Genomic DNA, 18,565 nt, shown 5'->3' with positions numbered 1-18,565 from the left:
TTTCTTTTTTTTTTTTTTCTTCCTTTTGTTTAATCATTAATAGACAGAATTCTTTGGAATGAAAAGGAGGTGATTTTTACCCCCTTTGGTCAATAGGGATTACTTTGTAAACTACTACATAGCATTACAACACTTATGTCTCAACAGCAAAACAAAAAATAAATAACATTTTGCCCTAGGTAATACTCTGCAATAGAATTGCACTGGTTTCTTTTTGGCTTTATTCTCTTTTCCTTTTCCTTCTCACTATTATTTGTGGGAAAAGGGCATATTTTAAAGAAGGGAATTAAATTAGAATTCCATAATACTTGCCTACAGCTATTAAAGCAGTACGTGGAAATTAAAAAAAACTTATTTTTCCAGGAACTCTGTATAAAGAAAAAATAAAATTCACTGAAGTAAGAAAGAAAGTACAAAAATAGGTGAATTACTGGGAGAGGTGAATGATGCACAAATGAACTATGCATGAGAAATATTTTACCTATAGATTTTTGTCTTCTCATTGTACCCCGAGGTATACCCAGAAAAGGACCTTGAGGACTCCCCGGTACAGTTGGCGTCATCACAGCAATACCCTGTCTCTCATACATGGACTATAAAAAAGCAAACAAAAGAACCCACAAGCATTAAAGAGTGCAAAACTTTCTCCCACATGTAATTAACTCCTCGGTTGAATCAATTAATCTACTACCTACCCCCCTTGGGATTCTTACGGAGAACAGCAAATTTACTATTCTTTGAAGAAGGATGCGAAGAGAAAGGGAAGGCTGATGTGCTAATAAAATGACAGCAGCTGTAAGTACATTTAGTTGAATTTACAAGGCAATATGTTAAGTTTACAGCACATTCGGTGTACTGCGAGAAAAAGGAAGCCTGAGCAATTGCATTTAATTTCACTAACTTCCAAAACATTACCACACACTGTATCACTATTACTTTTTACTTTGCACCAAGTTGTATGCTCTCCTCACTACTGAGTGGCAGACCTACTCCCTGGGTCTTGCGCAGATTGTGCTTCGCACAAGGTTACACAGGAAGACAGATTCTCAACTAGCAATTGCAGAATGTCCCCTGAATCCCAACGCACCGAACTGCCCTTTGACATAGGTTGTCACACAACTATTTGTTTTCTGTCACAAATAAGTCTCTATTTGTTTCGTTCCTTCTAAGCTATTGAGAACACCAAAGTGCTTGTATTGGGGCAGGGGATGCTTCAGAGGGGCAGGCGATAGAAAAGTACATCTAAAACACAATAAAAACAATTATTTTTTCACATGTAAGTTCTGTAGATGCAAATTCTACAACTGAGGAATCCAATTTCAGACTTCTTGAAATTAAATTTTTACTATATACTGTAGTGCTAATGTCAATTCTTCCCTTACAAATCATTGTATATTATTTCATCAAGATATTATATAGACCATTAGGAACAATAAAAAATATGAACTTGCAGAAACTTTCACATCAGTGGAAACTGTGTGGCTGCACTAATTCTGACACTCAAACTACATTAATGTACTTCAAATTTCAGGTACATTTTTTCATTTGGCCTTAGTTTTGTACTCACCCTTTCAAGATAGAACTTACTGTTATCTCACTGGCTGATATTACAGGCAGATTAAGGTCACTTACTTCTGTTTCAATAACACCAAGATAGCAACATTGTTGAAATGACAATCTCAGAATAGTTATAAGAAAGTAACAACAAAAGGTTTTAGGAGCCCAGAGGCTTCTCTGTTAAATGAATTATCAGAAATACAGAGTAGGTAAAATATACAAGGTAATAAAATCAGCGTGAGCACATAAAGCATTATTTTAAATTCATTTATATTGTGCTTTGAACATTGTACACTAGCAAAGTATCCTTTCCAACCAGTTTCACAAGTGAAAGCAGTACTTCGTAGTCACCACTCACATTCATATCTGTAGCTGAGGGAAAACATCTACTAGAAGGCCGCTGTTTAATAGTTGCCACTCTTGAATCCACAGTTGCATTGTCTGCAATTCTTGATGGCTTGGAAACTGGTACTATTTCATCCACCTTATCTGTAATATAAAAGTATTCAGTAAAATAAATATAATTTGTCGAAAACCTGAAAAATTAAGTATTGCAAGGTCAAAGGAAGAGATTTACTTTTCAAAAAAATGCAAAGAAAAAGTTTTTTAAATTTTTTTTGGCATTTTAACAAGGCAATGCTTGAGCATCATAAGTCGTGCAAGCCGAGCACTTTTTATTGCTGCTACATAACATGCATGCTTTAGTTTTAAGCCTGCATGCATTTAATGTTTACTTAGTGTGACTCGAAAAACAATCCTCTTCTTCAAACCTTCAAAATGTGAAGGGACAATATCTATATAGAAATGGAAAGAAGACCTTTAGAAAAAATGAATCTGTAAAGAACTGTTTCAAATAGTGATAAGCAGACTGTACTTAGTCATCAGAATTTCAGTGATATTTTGGACAAGAACAAGTACTCCAGAAGTGCTCTTTTATGCCTATTTTCCTCAATTAATCATGTCTAATCTATGTGATTTTGGATTATTAGATTAGCACTGTAAGCGACTGCATCATTCTTCAAAGGAAACTTTTATATGTTTATTTATTTATTATGATTATTATTTTATTAACTTTGGGAATGTATCTAGAGAAAGAAACCAAACAGTCAAAGTCCAAATGAGAATGAGAACTTCAACATTTGGATTTGGGATCCTCATCTACTGTTTGGCATGACGATAAAATACAGGGAATAAACTTTGACTGAGATCCTCTGAACTTGAGAGCATTTGCTTTAGCCCCAGTTACAGCTGTGGTCATGAACAAAATTCATTAGCGTTTAATACATTCCTCAGACGGAGGACCTCAAAGCACCAATCAATCAACTAATTATAGCCTTACAGCTCATTTATTGCTATTTCTGCTACTACAAAACTAAGGCATGGAGAAATTAAATGAGTAGCCCAAGCCAGCAGAACAGTTTGATTTTTGAACCTGCACTAGAATCCAAACTTAGACCATACCAACAAATTTCCTTTCTACCCCTTTCAACATGTTTGATTCCCTAAGAAAAATTGGACTGAACCACACTGACTATTCTGTGTTTAACAATCATGCTAATTTCGTGTCTTTTCCTTTGAAGTTTCACCAGAGTAGAGACCAGTTATGTTGGCTGCAATATTTATGTAAACGCAATACCTTAGCCTAGCTACAAGGCTTCCAAAACGTGAGCAGGAGCACTGTTAATTTTCAGCAATCAGATCCACCTCCCAAATGTTAGATTTTTATTTCAGCAGAAAAGGATACCTATTCCATTAGGTTATTACAGACAGAAAATTAAAAAAAAAAACACCAAAAAAACCCAAACAGGCAGTCTACAGATGATGCTAATCTGCAAAGCATCCATCAGATTTAGGGATTTAAGCTTTACCTCACACTGGAGAGCAGCATACTCAGGGCCCTGGATATGGATGGGAATAAGGCAGGAGAAAAAAGTTTTTGATCCCTCTAAACGGTAAATCTGGCAGATGCAAGGATGACATTTTAAACAGGAGAGGGAAGAGAGGGAAGAACTTTTAGCCCTCTGATTAGAAAGAAAGTTGTCCTAGAAGTGGTTATTTTAGTGTCACAGAGGGTCAGGGAGTAAGCGGGAAAGGAAGGATTGAGGAGAATCAGAACACTTGAAAATTTTCCCACGAGTGGTGCTGCTGTTTCTATTCAACTGAAGTTATCATTTGACTGTTTTCCATTGGTCTGCTTTATTTGTGTATATTTTAAATCATTTGGTGAAAGGAAGAAAGGAAAAAAAATCTTAAAACCATCACATTTACTCAAAAATAAAATAAACTTCAAGTCACATTTCATAAGATTTTGTAATACAAACTCTGAACTTCTGAAGGAAAATTTTCTGCACTTCTGCTCTGCAAAAGGCATCATAAAGCAACAATGTCACCACTAACATTTGACCTATACAACAAAAATAATGCCAGACTGTAAAACTGTTTTCAGGGGATCTATCACTTCAAGGGTGGAGAGATTTCACATTAAGTCTTTCCCACCCTTTATATCATCCCAGAAGGCCTAAAGGGTCTTTGGGATAGAGAGAGAAGGAAGTTTGTGAAAATGAGGCATTAGGTACTCAAAATCTGTAAACAGAAATATATCATGTACGAACATGGATCCCCTTTATTTTAACAGACACACGTAACCGTATACCCATTCAGACAACAAAAAGCTACAGGGAAGGAGTGATGAGGCTATGACAGACATTTAAAAAGCATGAAAATATTTGTTTGGGGATGAAACATACACACTCTCCAATTGCACTGATTTTGCTAGACAATACTGTAAGACAGATCTTAATTTAAGATCCGACCAAAATATCAGTTGGTACCATTTATTAATATCATCTACTACTTCCAGCTGGAATAACTTTGTTCTGTGTGAGTTTATTGCAGGTTTCTTGCCTGTGGACAGTTTTTCCATCATTCCCACCCTATAGCTGCTCCCACTCGAGTGGCTTTGTGTCTTTCCACATCTAGGTAAAGCACTGAGAAATGGGAGAGATCAGGTGACAGCTTAAGCTGCTTTGCAAGGAACTCTTTAGGTGTTCCTCGTGCAGTTTTTCCAACAGCAGCACTGCTGCATCCGTGCAGCTTCTTCTTTTTCTCTACTGTCTTTGATCCAAATGCAAAAGTTGAGCAGAATTTGTCCTTTTAAAACTACAGTGGAATGTGATTTATTCTAAATGGCAGCAGCTACATGGTGAGTCCTGCAGAGTACGTCAAAATCTTTGCATCTGACCACACTACTGCACCACACTTTTGAAGGGAAAGTAGCATGTAAAATAAAAACATTCTCACTGTATTATCAGATACGCTTTAATTAGGCCAAGAAAATTAATTGGCTGATTTGTATTCAGCTTGTTCAAACTCATCCCAAAGAAATAATATGTGAGTATATTGGGACAAACTTCCACTTGTCTTTGCCTTTAGCTCAGCTGCTCATATCCACATTACCAGTGTGCAAACCATGTATGCACCAGAAACACGTGTTCAAAAGGCCGCACGTACTGGAATAATTTTTCAAAGCTCGCTAATGGATTTCTCTCCCAATATTCTTGTGATCTTAAATATTTGGCAGCACGTGTTTCTTGTATCAACAAGAGGGGAATCTTACCAGTTTGTACTGGAAATTCTCTGAGGACACATTTACAAACATCTTTAACAAAAAGAGATATAAAAAAGCCATGGAGGGAGTGCGAAAATTTGCACCTGGTGTAAAGTGTGTCAACGGTGTGACCGAAGAGGCACGCCTCCAGCGGTAGTCCCAGAGGGAACGCAGCTGGACGTAGGCGGAAGGGAAGAAATATTCTCTACTGCAAAGAGCCTACACTGGAGGTTGGCCATGCCAGCTGCATTTCATCATTAAACCATTCATTTAGCAAAGTACAGCCACAAGCACACACACACGCACACTTATAAGGGAGCAATCTGTGGCTGACTGGTAGAATAACGAAATATTGTATCTGCTTTATTTTGATTAACTTCAGTCTCAGAGAAAGACGAGAAAGAAGAGGCTATGGCTCACCAGACAGAGAGCACCACTCAGCTGTATTCACAGAAGAGGATTTTTAGGCCTACAGTTATTTTCTAGTATTTGCCAAAGGAGGAATTCATCACTGCTTTGCCATATAAACTCTTCCGAATCTTTACAAAACGTTACAAAGGTATGCGGAGAGTCAAACACAGGAGCCATGCTACACCTGTGATCATTAGTTACCACGCTTAAGGGACTCCTGGTAACAGCATCCTTCCAGAGAACTGTCAGGGATACCACATGGATAAGCCAGTCTGATGCCTCTGCATGCATATAGCAATTTGAGTGCCACTATATTAAATTCCCCCGAGAGAGGCAGCACCAACAGATATAAAATAATTTATTGCAAAGTGCATTTCCATCTGCCCTGTGGGTTACCAATTGCACCCGTGTTCTACTCAGGGTGCGAGCCCTCAGGAAATTAGATGGCCTAAAGGCACAGAAAGTAGTTGTATTTTATCAGCACATAGGTTATCTCTGATGAAAAGCTCTTAATCACAGACATAGTAGCAGAATACCCAACAGCAAGTCACGACATTTACATTCTCAAGAGGTCTGGCTGCTAGGCAAGTCATTTTTTTTTTTTTTTTTCTTTTTTCTTTTCATTTACTTAAATAATTATTATCTGTGATAATTACAGGGGACAGTCTCCTCCTAGTAGATTTGGTGCAGGAGATGGCTCTTATCCCCAAGAACACATTGCTTAGTGACTCCCGTTTCAAATCCCCAGACTCTCTCAGAGGAAAAATTATAATGCTGCCCATCCAACCACCAGATCCATCGTAAAAGGAACTTTGAAAATGAGAGTCAGGTGCCTAGATAGATCTGGTGGCACATTACTATACAAGCCCCAAAAGATAAATATGAGGTATGATCCTGGCAACATTACTTCTAATACAACATAGCCAAGACACGTGGATTAGCTCCACCGAGGGTCTTAGAAAGTGAGCTTGTCAGACCCACAGAGGATAAGAATGATCACGATCCAGTACAGGCTAACCCCAACACCTCAGGCTGGCATGCCAGAAACACCAGGCAAAGACTGATCGAACACAGTTTTGGAGGCGAGTATTGCCAAGACCTGTATACTTACCACCAGCTCCAGAATGCTTGCTCAGAGGGGATGGGATAATGGATAAAGAAAACTCAAAAAACAGCTGCCTCAAGAAATGACTTGTATTTGTAAGAAAAGCAATGAATGCCTGGCACAGAGTAAAAAAATGCTTGTATGAAGTTAAAGTGAAAGAACAGAGGCAAATGCTCTTCAAATACCAGCAGCACACATTGTTAACAGTGCAAATATAAACTACAAAATGTTAGACTAATCTAGTCAGCCAGAATACAATGTTAGCCAATGTAGGAAATGGTTGAAATCTGCCACTGATGGCCTTATGGCTAAGAATTAAAAGGACAGGCACATTAAAAAAAACCCTAAAAATCCTACGGTGTGGTTATTTTTTCTTCCCTCCCCCTTTTGCCTGGCGTGTAGGCATGGGCAACGAGGCCCTCTCGGTTATGGCTCTCTGCAGCCGGCCACTGCGACAAGGCAGTGTGGCCTGCGGCGGTTCTCGAGAGTCGCTCGTCCCTTCGGCCCCTGGTAAGCACACAGTGGAGGCTGCCACTGCGTCCTCACCAGTCCATGTCGAGGCACAGGTTAACTCAACATGGGGGGTGGCTCTTTGGGAGATGCGTGTTTCAAGGACCTGCGTCCGTGGCTGCTTGAGAAAAGCTAAAATCTCTGACAGGTAGTTATGGATGGCTCTTGTGGAGGTAGCCACAATGCCCAGCTGCAGCTCCATGCGGCCCATGGACTGAGACATGAGACCCATGGACTGTGCATGCTCTCTCTTGATATTTTCCAGCAGCTGCACAATCCTACTGTTGGTTTCCATCAACAGCTTCTCTCCCTCTGTTAGCTGGGGCTGCCCTCTCCAACCCCGATCCCTAGGGACAGGCTCAACACCGCGTTGCTCTTCATTCATCTCATCATTGCCCTCCTCCTCAGGAGAGTCACTTTCAAACTGAGGAGTCCTACTGAGTGACTGATCCCCTGGAGACTGCAAGTCCATGGTACACTCCGGAGTCCGCGCTGGCGTTTGAAATCCCTCAAAATCCTCCCCAACGTTGCTGTGCGTTTCAGATGAGGACAACGGCCACTGCCAGCTCTCTGTGGTCCTGGCTGGTGAGTCTTCGTCAGAGGCAGGCACCGAGGATTCCTGTTCTTCAGCCGGCGTGGACGGCGAGCTCCCTCGGAGACGGCCAGCTTGCCCCGAGGATCCAGGAACCTCCCCATCTTGTTCCCCAGTGACATCTGGCAATCAAATAGAGGAGCAACAACCACTGTATCTGAGGCCAGGCAGATGGAGGTATCTACATGCATTGGACAACACATAGAAAGAAGCCAGTTGGGAAGCCAGAGTGTATGTGTTTGGGCAAACGGAAGGGCGGGCTAAAGTTTAATGACTGCATTGGGCATGTGGCAGTTGACATTATTAACTGCTTTTTGTATAAATGCACACTATCCTGTACCCACAACACACACAGCCATGCTGCATCCCAAGGCAGGAGCTACCAATTCACCTCATTTTGACTGTGACAGGAAATGTCAGTGAACCTATCAAAAAGCTCACCTATGCACTGCAGTGGTGTCAGTCAGACATCCCTGGGATGAGCTCAGGGCCAAGTGTCCAAGTGAGCTTCCTGTGGTGACAGATGTGCTCCACCACTGGCTGCGGGCAGCCCTTTGATGTTCTGAAGCACTGCTGGCTATCTTCACTTTTGTCCGATGTCTCACGTCACCCCTACCCCTAAGTGCGCTCTCTCCCAAATCACTGCTGCGAGCGATGGTGGCTGTCCACAGCACTCATCCTGCGAGCAATGCCCTCCCCCACATCTGCTGGATTTTCTTGCTCTTTTCTCCAAAGAGTAGGTAATGGTATCTGAGGGCATTGCTCTCCAGGATCTCATTGTCTTCTGAAAATAAGTAAGCCCTGCTCTTCCCTGTCTACTTCTCCCCTTGTCTGAGGGCATATGGTGGAAAGCAGGTGAAAGTGATTCCCCATGGCAGTGTCATGCCTACTCTCTATCATCCCAGTCCTGAAAAATGTTATTCTGTAAGGATTAATTTCTGCTCTTTGAAAGACTTTATATGCTGCTCTTTGGACCTCAGTATGAAGCTGTGAGCTTACGCATGGAAGGTAGTGCTGAGGTCAAGTTAAAATGATACTTCTGGTTCTGTCTATGAGCCAGTGTATGTTTTTTTTTTTTTTTCCTTGTGCTTTTGTTCTTGTTCTTATGAGTTTTTGTTGTTGTTGCTTTACATGGTTTTAAAATGAAAGCTCCTTCTGATAGACCCAAGGATCCCTTGTCCTCTATATCAGTCCCTGCCTACTCTAACTCTAACGTGGCAATCTTTATTTCTGTGCTCGAGTGCCTCCAATATTACACTGTTCTAAAAGGGATTCTGTTCTACACAATATAATTATGATATTTTAATGCTAAAGTCATACATATTATTTATGCATTTAACTTATTCATTACTTCAAAGTATTCACATTCAAAGTATTCACACTACGTCTCTATCTAGCTGACTGTCCAGTTGCATGTTTAATGGAGAGTGAGGATGAGATTGTATTTGTAAAAAGGCATGATCTCCTTATGAAAATGGATTTTAGGGACAAACTGTCATGCAATCATTGGCTCTTCTACTCCATAGGAATTTGAAAAGGACGATATCAACCTATCTGTAACACCTACTTCTTCCTTCACAGTTCTTTTCCCCTTTTGCCTTACTAATACAGCCACAGCTGCAATTCCTCACAAACAAATCCCTCTTAACAGCTATACTGTAGGACTATAAAATTATTTCTCAGCATTTTCTTACTTGAGTACACATGTAATAAAGAAAGAAAAGAAATTAAAAACCAAACCAGGGGGGATCTATTTTTACCACACATAGCAAACACACATTTCAGTTAAATTCTATGGAATTGGAGAAAGAAAATGGGTTATATATATTCATTCCGGTAGATACACTGGTCATACAAAATGTCCTTGAATTTCTTTAGATACATCATCAGAAAATCCCCATATTTGAAAACTCCATTTTCCTGACATGTTCTAAGCAGAGCCCAACTAATTGGTAAGCAATAGAACTAAACTTAATTAAATGTAAAAAAAAAAGTGAAACAAAACAAAAGAAAAAACTACAAAATCCACATTAATTTATGAGTATTTCTGTAAATAGTTTCACTAAGATTGTTCAGATTTAGGGGGGACAGAAATGCTTTTGTTATTTGTGTATGCTTACACGTTTGCCAGACACTTGTGAAGTTTATCTGAAAGAAGTATTATACACTTTTGCAAAGTCCCTAATTCTCTATGAAAGAGTACCATTTGCCATCCTCCTAATCGAAACCTCTCAGCCTTTCAGAGCTGAAGGAAAAGCATCTGGCATCAGTGAACAATAACACAAATGACAAAGAGTCCAAACAGTCTGTGAGAACCCATGGGAGAAAGTTAACTGTGGAAACTACTGGCGAATACTTATGAATAATGAATACATTCACAGGTTTTAGCATAGGTTTGTTAACTTGACTAGCAAGAAATATTCATTAACTGTTACTATACATCACATAGTATTGAACAATTCTAGTCACTTTGCTTTCTGGAAGCTTTGTGAAGCACTGCCGTGAGGCATGGGAGATACCAAAGATTTGTTACAGGCATGGTCTGACACAAACTACGTTCACTGCTGAGCAACGATGGGAAATCTGCCTCAAAGTCAATGGCTGAAACCACAGTGATGAATGTATCAGTCTCTGCTCAATAAATCCATTTCTTGATGATCAAAAGTTGCCTTACGTTCTTGTTAAGGTGATGGCATCAGCTGCTGGGTCAGTGCTATGGAAAAGCTGTGCCAGTTACATACAATAGGGAACTGGAAAACTTGGTTTGTCTGAAAATGGTCTTTATCCAATGAAGAAACTCCCTGTTTTAAACAGCAGGATTAAAGTTGGCTGAAACCATTACCTCAACCAATTGCCTTTACATCATTTCCTTAGCAAAGTGGGTCTTTATAAGTAAATAAATGAGGAGAGAACATTAAGACAGCCAAGTCAAAATTGACTGTGGATTGACCTACACATCAAGGTGGTTGATCTTGCTTGTCTGTTAACTGCTTTAAAAATTCTCTCTTTTAAAATCAAGCTTAAAATAAAATAAAGTGGGTAGAGAGAAGCATAACCGGCTTCTTCAGGTGTGAAGCAAATTCCATTACGTTCCACTCCTACCTGAAGCATCTCGCTCACAGCGACACATCAGACTTTCAGACAGAATACGTAAGTTTTGTTGTTTTATATTTATGTCTGGCAATACCAGTAAAAAAACTAACCTCATGTTCCTTGCTCTGTTAGGGCATGATTCCCATTTGGGTCCTTAAATGATCAAGTAAGGGAATCAGAAAGGAGCATGCATATGAAGTAAAAGAAATGCAAAGGTCTGGAAGTCAGTGACCCACTGCACTTTAGCTTCAATGTATGATGCAGATAACTCCAAAAGTAACGTGGGAATTTAATGTTTCTGAAGGTTGTTTTCTGCCTTACCTCACCGATCGTGTTATGTTTAACCTGTTTTTAAAGTGGTTCCTGTAAGAGCTACTAGAGAACCAACATCAAAGTCCTAACTATCTTTTTTTCCTGCTGTCAGACAAGTCTTCTACTTCCACAGCACAGCTGGCTGCCTGTAAGGGTGTTTGTAATGGGCCGATACAGAGCTAGGTCTGGTGTGGCATAACAGTGGTGCAATTGCTTCTGGTGGCCACAGGAGAACTGTTCTGAACATGGTGCCTATGACAGGATTACAGAGCTGCTGAGTGCATGAATACATCCATCATTCTGGAGCACTGCTACACCATGTTGTCTCCTTGAGCCATAGGTTTCAGTACTATGCTTTCCTAATGACAATCTTTTAAGTTATTAGACATAAACAGAATTGTAAAGGATATCTGATTGAGATACATAGAGAACTAAACATTTGATTCAACTGTAGGGATAGAAGACCAAGACAGAGGCCAAGAACAGAGCAGGGCTTTGGATATAGACAAGTTGTAGAGACATCAGAGATATTTCTTTAACTTTTGTTCACTGAAGAACATTTGTGACTTATGCCTGTGTTGTGCCTTACCTGCCACTTGGACTGGCAGTTGATCCCTCCCCTGAGATGTGCTGTTCTTTAAGAATCCCTCCTTTTGAATTCCCACCATTTCTGTTTCACCTCTGCTACTGGACCGTTGCCTTTTCCATTTAAATTTCCTTTTCAGATTCCCCACCAGTAGAGCTGGACGTGAGGGGTGGGGTACCGTCTTCCTGCTGACAGGTAGGTGGAGATGTTCCTTGGCCACAAGTTGGCCAGGAGCTCAACAACAGCGGTACCACAGCTGGGGAGCTTCTCGGGACCTGCCTCTGCTGCTCTGGACCTGGGCCTCTGCCTGTATCTGCATCATGCCTCCTGGGGTGGGTGCATTTTTCAAACTGCTTAGGTACCAAGGTGATAGATGCCTTGTAAATACCTAAGATAGATACAGACAGAAACTGTACCAGGCACAATCTGTTATGCAAAACTTAATACAATGCCAGTTGCATCCATATGATGCAGTATCACCCACCTTTTCTAGCATCTGCAGTCAACCACAGTCAAATAACTGGCACATAAATTTTTCCTTTTGAAAAGTGATGGAAACACAGGACATTCATTCTTCCTTGGTGTCAACCGGGCTAGAAACTTAGGCTGTAACATCAGGTACTGCATACGCACATGATTTGTTTCCACTGCCTTCCCCAAATGCGAGCGTGCAAGTTTAGTTTAATTTCTTTCATTAACCAGTACAACTGGTGTATCTTTGTCAATTATCCATGAAAATAAGATACTAAAACTAAAGGAGTAGCCTTACGTGCGAATATTAAAAATGCACAGAGATGCATTTAAACAGCATAAAGATATGACACTGTGGTGTTGTTTTTATCATTAACAAAAATATAAAAATATTTCTTTCTTTTAGGTTTAACTACCAGTAATTTGTTTTTAGCATAAAGACCAGAAGCTAATATGTGTTACATTACAAATATGCATGCACAGAAAGAATGTAGGCGCTCTCATATCCATTGCATTCCTTTAGGATTTTTCTAACTTCCCCTACAGAGGCAAATGACTTTGCCCTCCTTAGTTTGTTAAATAATGATACGTACTCAATAAATACTTCAGGACTGAAGGCCTCAGTATTGGGAGAATTGTGTAAAAAGCAATTTGGGCAAACAGTACACATGGGAATCTAGATAATTCTTTCAAAGAAGCAGATGAACAGAATTCTGGAACAGCTGTCCAATACCAATGGGGATGGAGCATCAAGATAATCTGCTAATTTCAAAAGCAAGCTCAATTGAACTATTGAAGCTCACGTGATAATGCTGCTTGTCATAGAAGCAACTGTATTTGACAAATAAATCTGTAGTGTCTCTGCTGAAAAACAGATTACATATTTGGAAATTGCATTAGCTACGCCCACTGAAAACTAATTTTTAAATTTTTTTTAAGCTATTTGAATGTGAATAGGAAAAAAACAACAGCATAGACTAAAAGTAGATAACGTATAACCAGTTCCTCAACATATCACCAAAAATTAAAAGGCCAACCATGGCTAAACAATTGATTCAGTGGAAGAGTATTTAAGTTCAAGATTTAAACCCAAACTTGTTTATGATCAAATTTAGAGGAAAAAAAGAACAAGCTGAGCCTATGCCACCTGAGTGTTATGGTTATTAAAAATTATACATTGAAATTAAATGATTTGAGTTTTCAGCTCAGACATTAGACTAATACTCATGAACCTGCCACCTTGAGCACATATCAATCTGGAATTAACTTGTTCCAGCCCTGATCCAAATAAACCATTAATAGGGCTGTGCTTAAGCGACAGATTCAAAATCACGTTATTCACTTTGCAAATAACAGAAAGAGAATATTACTTTAGAATTTAGCATGAGAAAACAACAGAAGTGCTTTGCAACACATTCAAAAACACAAGCCATTTGAAATATCTCCATTCTACTAGAAGTGAGTAAAAATACATTTATGCTGTCTGAATTAGCACAAACTCTCCAATGTACAGAAAATTCAAAAACGTGAAAATAATGTAAAATAAAATCAGTAAAACATAAAAACCGTTAGTAAAATTAATCACTGAAAATCTACAAACATAATTATATGACTTAGAAAAATTATTTGTATGTATTCAGGAACTATCAAAACTTTCCTGAAAGAAAGTCTTATTTGTGTTTCTAGGCCTGAAAATAATTTCACATTACTACATATAAGTCATAGTTACATATCATAGTCACACAATCAAAAGTAATTTTAGGAAGGCAGGTAACTGCTCAGATTCTTTCTAGATACAATTTTCAAGTACCAGCTCTTCAACAGTATGTTCAGTTGATAAAATTACTATACGGACATTTAAAATGGACCTGCAGTCCTTCAGCCTTACAATTCAGCCTACCTTGACAGAGGAATGGTCATTGTCTAACACTGGTTTCTGTTTAAGAACAAAAACAAAGCAGAGAATATAGTCAATACCCACTCCTACACTGCAAGCCAGGTGGAATTTATGTGGCAATTTGATATTCTGTTTAAGAGACAGCATTTGAAAATTTGGACTAGTCAGAAAAGAAACATAATCAACCAAAAGATACCGAAAAAGAAAGGTGGAGGAACCAAGACACTCGCAGCCTCTCCGTTCTTACACGTACTCTCACACTTACAAACCGAAGGGAAAAAACAAGCATACTATGATGAATTATCTAAAAACATTTATTTTTGATTGTATTAGGAATTAGTTAACATGGGTGTATGAACATTAGAAGAAAAATTGCAGCAAAAGGAGTTTTGAGATGAGGGAGGTAAGTCCTTCATCTCCATGGCTCCTGAAAAAGAGAGAGAACGCATTAAAGGTGTTGAAAAGTTTTCCATTGTCCTAACTGTACCACGATGGGAGATATATGCAATTCTTACTGTTCCACTCATGATTTTTAGTATGAGGTATGTTGCTCAATATTCAGTTGATTATATCTGAATATAACAAGTGACACTCACATATGCCAACATATTTCACTCATCTGGCTTCAAGTGCTACAAAACCTATATTTACTTTAACACTTACAATTCCTTTTCCAACTTCTTTATACCGTTTTCTTGTTGGTTCATGCAGAAAGGTTTTGAAAACCTTTTCAATTACAGTCCTGTAGCAAAGAATACAGAGTATTAAGGAAAGGTACTATATACACTAGAGAGCAACCTGATAAATTAAAAATAATACTAGTGTAACTGAGAACACTAGCACAGTGACTCATCTGACCTCCCTGTTCAGGGATTTCCAGCATTTTCAAAATTTAAAGCTTTCGACTTCAAGCAGTATGAACCCTTATCTGAAGAAGCATTCCGGACTGATAGTTACACGTTAATTTATGATTCAGTGTCAAAAGTTGTGGAAAAACAGCACACCTGCTAGGTTTCAATTACTTCTTTCCCCAGTAGAAAACCTAGCATTTTTCACCTCAAAATGCACTCTCATTCAATACTTTTCTCTTACAGAGTGCTTTAAAAGCAGGTATACTGTAGGTATGACACAATTCCCGTATCCTTTTCTGCTTTGGTGGACTCCACATGAGATACACTACAAGCTGTAAAACTTGTAACTTTCCTTCATCAGCATAGAGCCCATATTATGTCACACACAAACCACAAATTCCATCCAGCATCATTGCTTCATGCTTGTGAAAATGCCAACCGTATGACAACCTTCATCTTATTATTGCTAGCTCATTAGAATTTCAAATAGGTAATGCAAATCAGTTACTTACAATGACACTGTTCAAGAATTCTTCATTAAGTCTGATGCCTTTTGATCTCATCTTCTAAAATACAGTGTCTGGTGAAGATCAGAAAACATTCTTCCTACATAGAAGTGCTGAAGATACTGGAAACTATCAAAGACGTTGATGTTGTGAGGGCTGTAAGAGTTGTTTTGATGATTTTTCCATTGTTTCCTGCAGACAAATCTCCATCATCAACTCCATCATATTGAAATTAAAAAATGACTTTTGAACTCAGATGTCTTTTGTGAGGGCTTTCTTCAAACATAACTTAACACATTAAGTTAATCCACTGTTTGGCATTCATTCATATATATTTGCTCTGCAATTTCATTGTTTCAGATGCCATTACAATGTGCCACCTTTGAAACAATGGACAACAAGAATGAGATGAAGTGTGAATGCTTATTGCAGACAGAGCTAATAATATTTCTTTTGAATGCCATCAACTGATATTTTTCCATTCAAATGCAGCTAAGACTTGACGCCAGGTAACAACAGTCTATGTTGATGATATCACAGTTATTTATTTATTTTATCTGAGAGGCAGCACTAGTATCTAAACTGCTTAAAGGAGGAAAATCCTAGCATTTGGTCATTTAGCCCACAGCAAACCCAAAGATCAGCATTATCAGCACACAGAGGAATTATTTTAGTTTGATTACATATCAAATATATTAAAAAATAAATAACAAATCCCCACAGCTCACAACTGACACTCTCACGACACCGTCAAAGTAGGGTTTTTTAATACAGAAGAGTTCTTTTTTGTTTTATCTTATCATTGCATTTCAGTAAGAAAATGTAGCCTGTAGTGCCTTAATTTTCTACTTCCTCCTAAATGCTTCAAATGTCTCCCAAGGACTTTTTTTATTAGCTTTTAATTTAAAAACTGTCTACTTAAGCTTTCACTGAAAATCCCAAATTACTCACTAAATCAAACCCTTTTCTTGGCAGTAAAAAGCTTTGGAGTACAAAACTTTTGAATCATACATCTAGATGTTTCCAGTACGTACTTGTTAAGAATCATATCATTTTAAAATTCTCAATCCACAAGTTGTTAGCAAGTACATCAAAATAAAAACTGAAGGTAGAATCCTTCAAAAGCAAGCTTTTCACAAGCTGTATAAAATTTTTATGAAGTCAAATTTATTATCTTAATTATGATAATCTATTGAAATCTATTTCTTGCAGTGATGATAAGAATTATGATTGAAACAAATGCATAAGGAGTTCAATAAAATTTCTATTAGTATTTAGAGTATTTTCAAATCTCATATTTTAATTCGCATGGATATTCTGGATATTCTTCAGCATGAGTGACCTGACCAAATATTATCTAGAATTATATTGTAAGGACTGCATCAAAAAAGCTTGCTGCTACAACTGTTCATCTGTTGCTGAAAACTCATGAGTCACCTCTTTTTCCTCTCTGACATCTTGTAAATACAGACACTAATTTTGCCATTAAAGACACATCCCCTCCAAGGCCACAATCCGAAACCGTGTGTTATTTCTCAGAGTTAGGCATCTGCTGTAAGCAGAAAGTCAGCAGCACAGACTGAACATTCCTTACTTGTTAGTAATTTGTGCTATCAGACTGCTGTAAAATGATCGTATTACCCATGACATATTGCTCCAAATTTTGTGCAACCTTAAGATTTTATTAACTTTCTCTTTAGTCACAAATGGCATATAGTCAATAATCAACATAAAAACACCGCCTATGTTCTTCCCTTCTCCCAACCTCCCACTGAACCAGAACCCTCACCCTAAGACAACCAAAAAACCGGTCAAACAGAACCACAAAAGCCACTACTTCCATCTTAATGTCTTCTCACCTATGACCCAGAAAACTGCATTTTGCTTGACAGATAGCTATAAACGTAGACTTTTAGAAGCTGCCAAAATGTAACAGTAGCAATGGGCTTATTTGGCACATATTCTGAATCGAGAATGGAAAATACCGCTAGTTGAATCTCTGTTAGTGACCTGAAAGGAGGTCAGGAAGGAAGAAAAAAATATGGAGAGGAAAATAAATAACTTGATTTTGTTTAATATTATAAAGCAAAAGCTTCACTGCTGAGACAAGACACCGCCTACAGCCTAGCCTTCCCTTCAGGGACACTGAGCTTTGTCAAAGAGCAGCACACAGACTTTTTTACCAGCTACCAGCTAGGGGCCCAGGGAGGTTTAAGGCTCTTCCTTGGGCTAGACATCATGAAAACATGTGAATGGCACAGTCCCTGCTCACAGGAGCTTACAATCTAAGAAAGCAAAATGACATACAGGAGTATGGAAAAATACAACTAAACACAAACAAAGTTGCATATATATATATATGCAGTTACATTTATAAAAACTATTAAAATAGCATCACTATGTCATCTACCTGTCCCTCTGCCTAGCCATCATTACTAAGATGATTGTTTATTAGGGATCATAGGGGTCTTAAGGAGAGATTTCAGGGAGAAGATAGTCTTATGAATCAGTTCAGGGACGGCACTCCATGCATACGGGACAGTGTGGAAGATGTTATATAAAAACTTAAAATTATGCAGAGCAGCATTTCTCCAGGTCAAAAGTTCAAGTGTCATGTGCAAGATCCCTACTTCCTGAGATAGAGACAGTGTGGTTACGTGAGTAACTTTTGGCCATCAAAAAGACAAGTGAAATCTCTAACATAGGACTACACTGAGGATGTATTACTGGCCATATACTCTCAGTGGCTGCCAGTTAGCACAGTAACTGTGAGGAGATGAAATGGAAGGGTTTGGAAAAGAGTTGGATAGAAAGAAGGAAAGAAAGGCAAGATGAAGGAAAGGAGACAAAAGGAAGGAATGTGGGGAATATTTTCAAATGTAGTCTTCTGCTTGAGTTCTTAGTGTGTTTGCAATTTGTTAACTAAATAACTAAAAAACATATACAATAACTAATGTACGTTTGACACCATAAAATAAACTGGACCATATGCCAACATTTACATTATGTTATTATCCTCCACTATGGAAAGGTGAGAAACAGGTTAAACAAGAGACAAAATGCTTCC

At 38.6% G+C, this 18,565-nt stretch overlaps 2 protein-coding genes across 8 annotated transcripts in view; both read right to left on the bottom strand.

Annotated features, from left to right (window-relative positions):
- SHANK2 (SH3 and multiple ankyrin repeat domains 2) overlaps window positions 1–18,565 on the bottom strand; it is a 325,477-nt gene that overhangs the window by 17,850 nt on the left and 289,062 nt on the right. For 5 of the 7 annotated variants that reach the window (XM_032444760.1, XM_032444761.1, XM_015863580.2 and 2 more), the window contains 2 exons: window positions 1,916–2,046; window positions 482–593 (listed from right to left, as the gene is read on the bottom strand). In XM_032444760.1, the coding sequence (XP_032300651.1) occupies window positions 482–593; window positions 1,916–2,046 (243 nt within the window). Of the gene's footprint in view, window positions 1–481; window positions 594–1,915; window positions 2,047–2,291; window positions 2,352–18,565 lie in introns of all 7 variants that reach the window. The other 2 variants (XM_032444759.1, XM_015863582.2) reach the window with 1 other exon arrangement.
- On the bottom strand, window positions 3,734–18,565 carry LOC107314393. The gene is made up of 2 exons (XM_015863583.2): window positions 11,777–18,565; window positions 3,734–7,904 (listed from the first exon to the last, which is right to left on the bottom strand). The coding sequence occupies exons 1-2, from the start codon at window positions 11,853–11,855 to the stop codon at window positions 7,045–7,047; spliced, it is 939 nt and encodes a 312-aa protein (XP_015719069.1). The 5' UTR covers window positions 11,856–18,565; the 3' UTR covers window positions 3,734–7,044.

This window comes from Coturnix japonica, chromosome 5 (genome assembly GCF_001577835.2).
Source record: "Coturnix japonica isolate 7356 chromosome 5, Coturnix japonica 2.1, whole genome shotgun sequence".
Taxonomy (NCBI): Eukaryota; Metazoa; Chordata; class Aves; order Galliformes; family Phasianidae; genus Coturnix; species Coturnix japonica.
Note: the sequence above shows the minus strand (reverse complement) of the source record. Positions and strands in the feature narration are given on the sequence as shown.

What these genes read in the sequence shown, in the direction of transcription:
- LOC107314393 (XM_015863583.2), bottom strand. Translation starts at nt 11,855, where the DNA reads ATGGTGGGAATTCAAAAGGAGGGATTCTTAAAGAACAGCACATCTCAG. An exon ending in ACTGCCAGTCCAAGTGGCAG is followed by an intron (nt 7,905 to 11,776) that starts GTAAGGCACAAC and finishes TTTGATTGCCAG; the next exon opens with ATGTCACTGGGGAACAAGAT.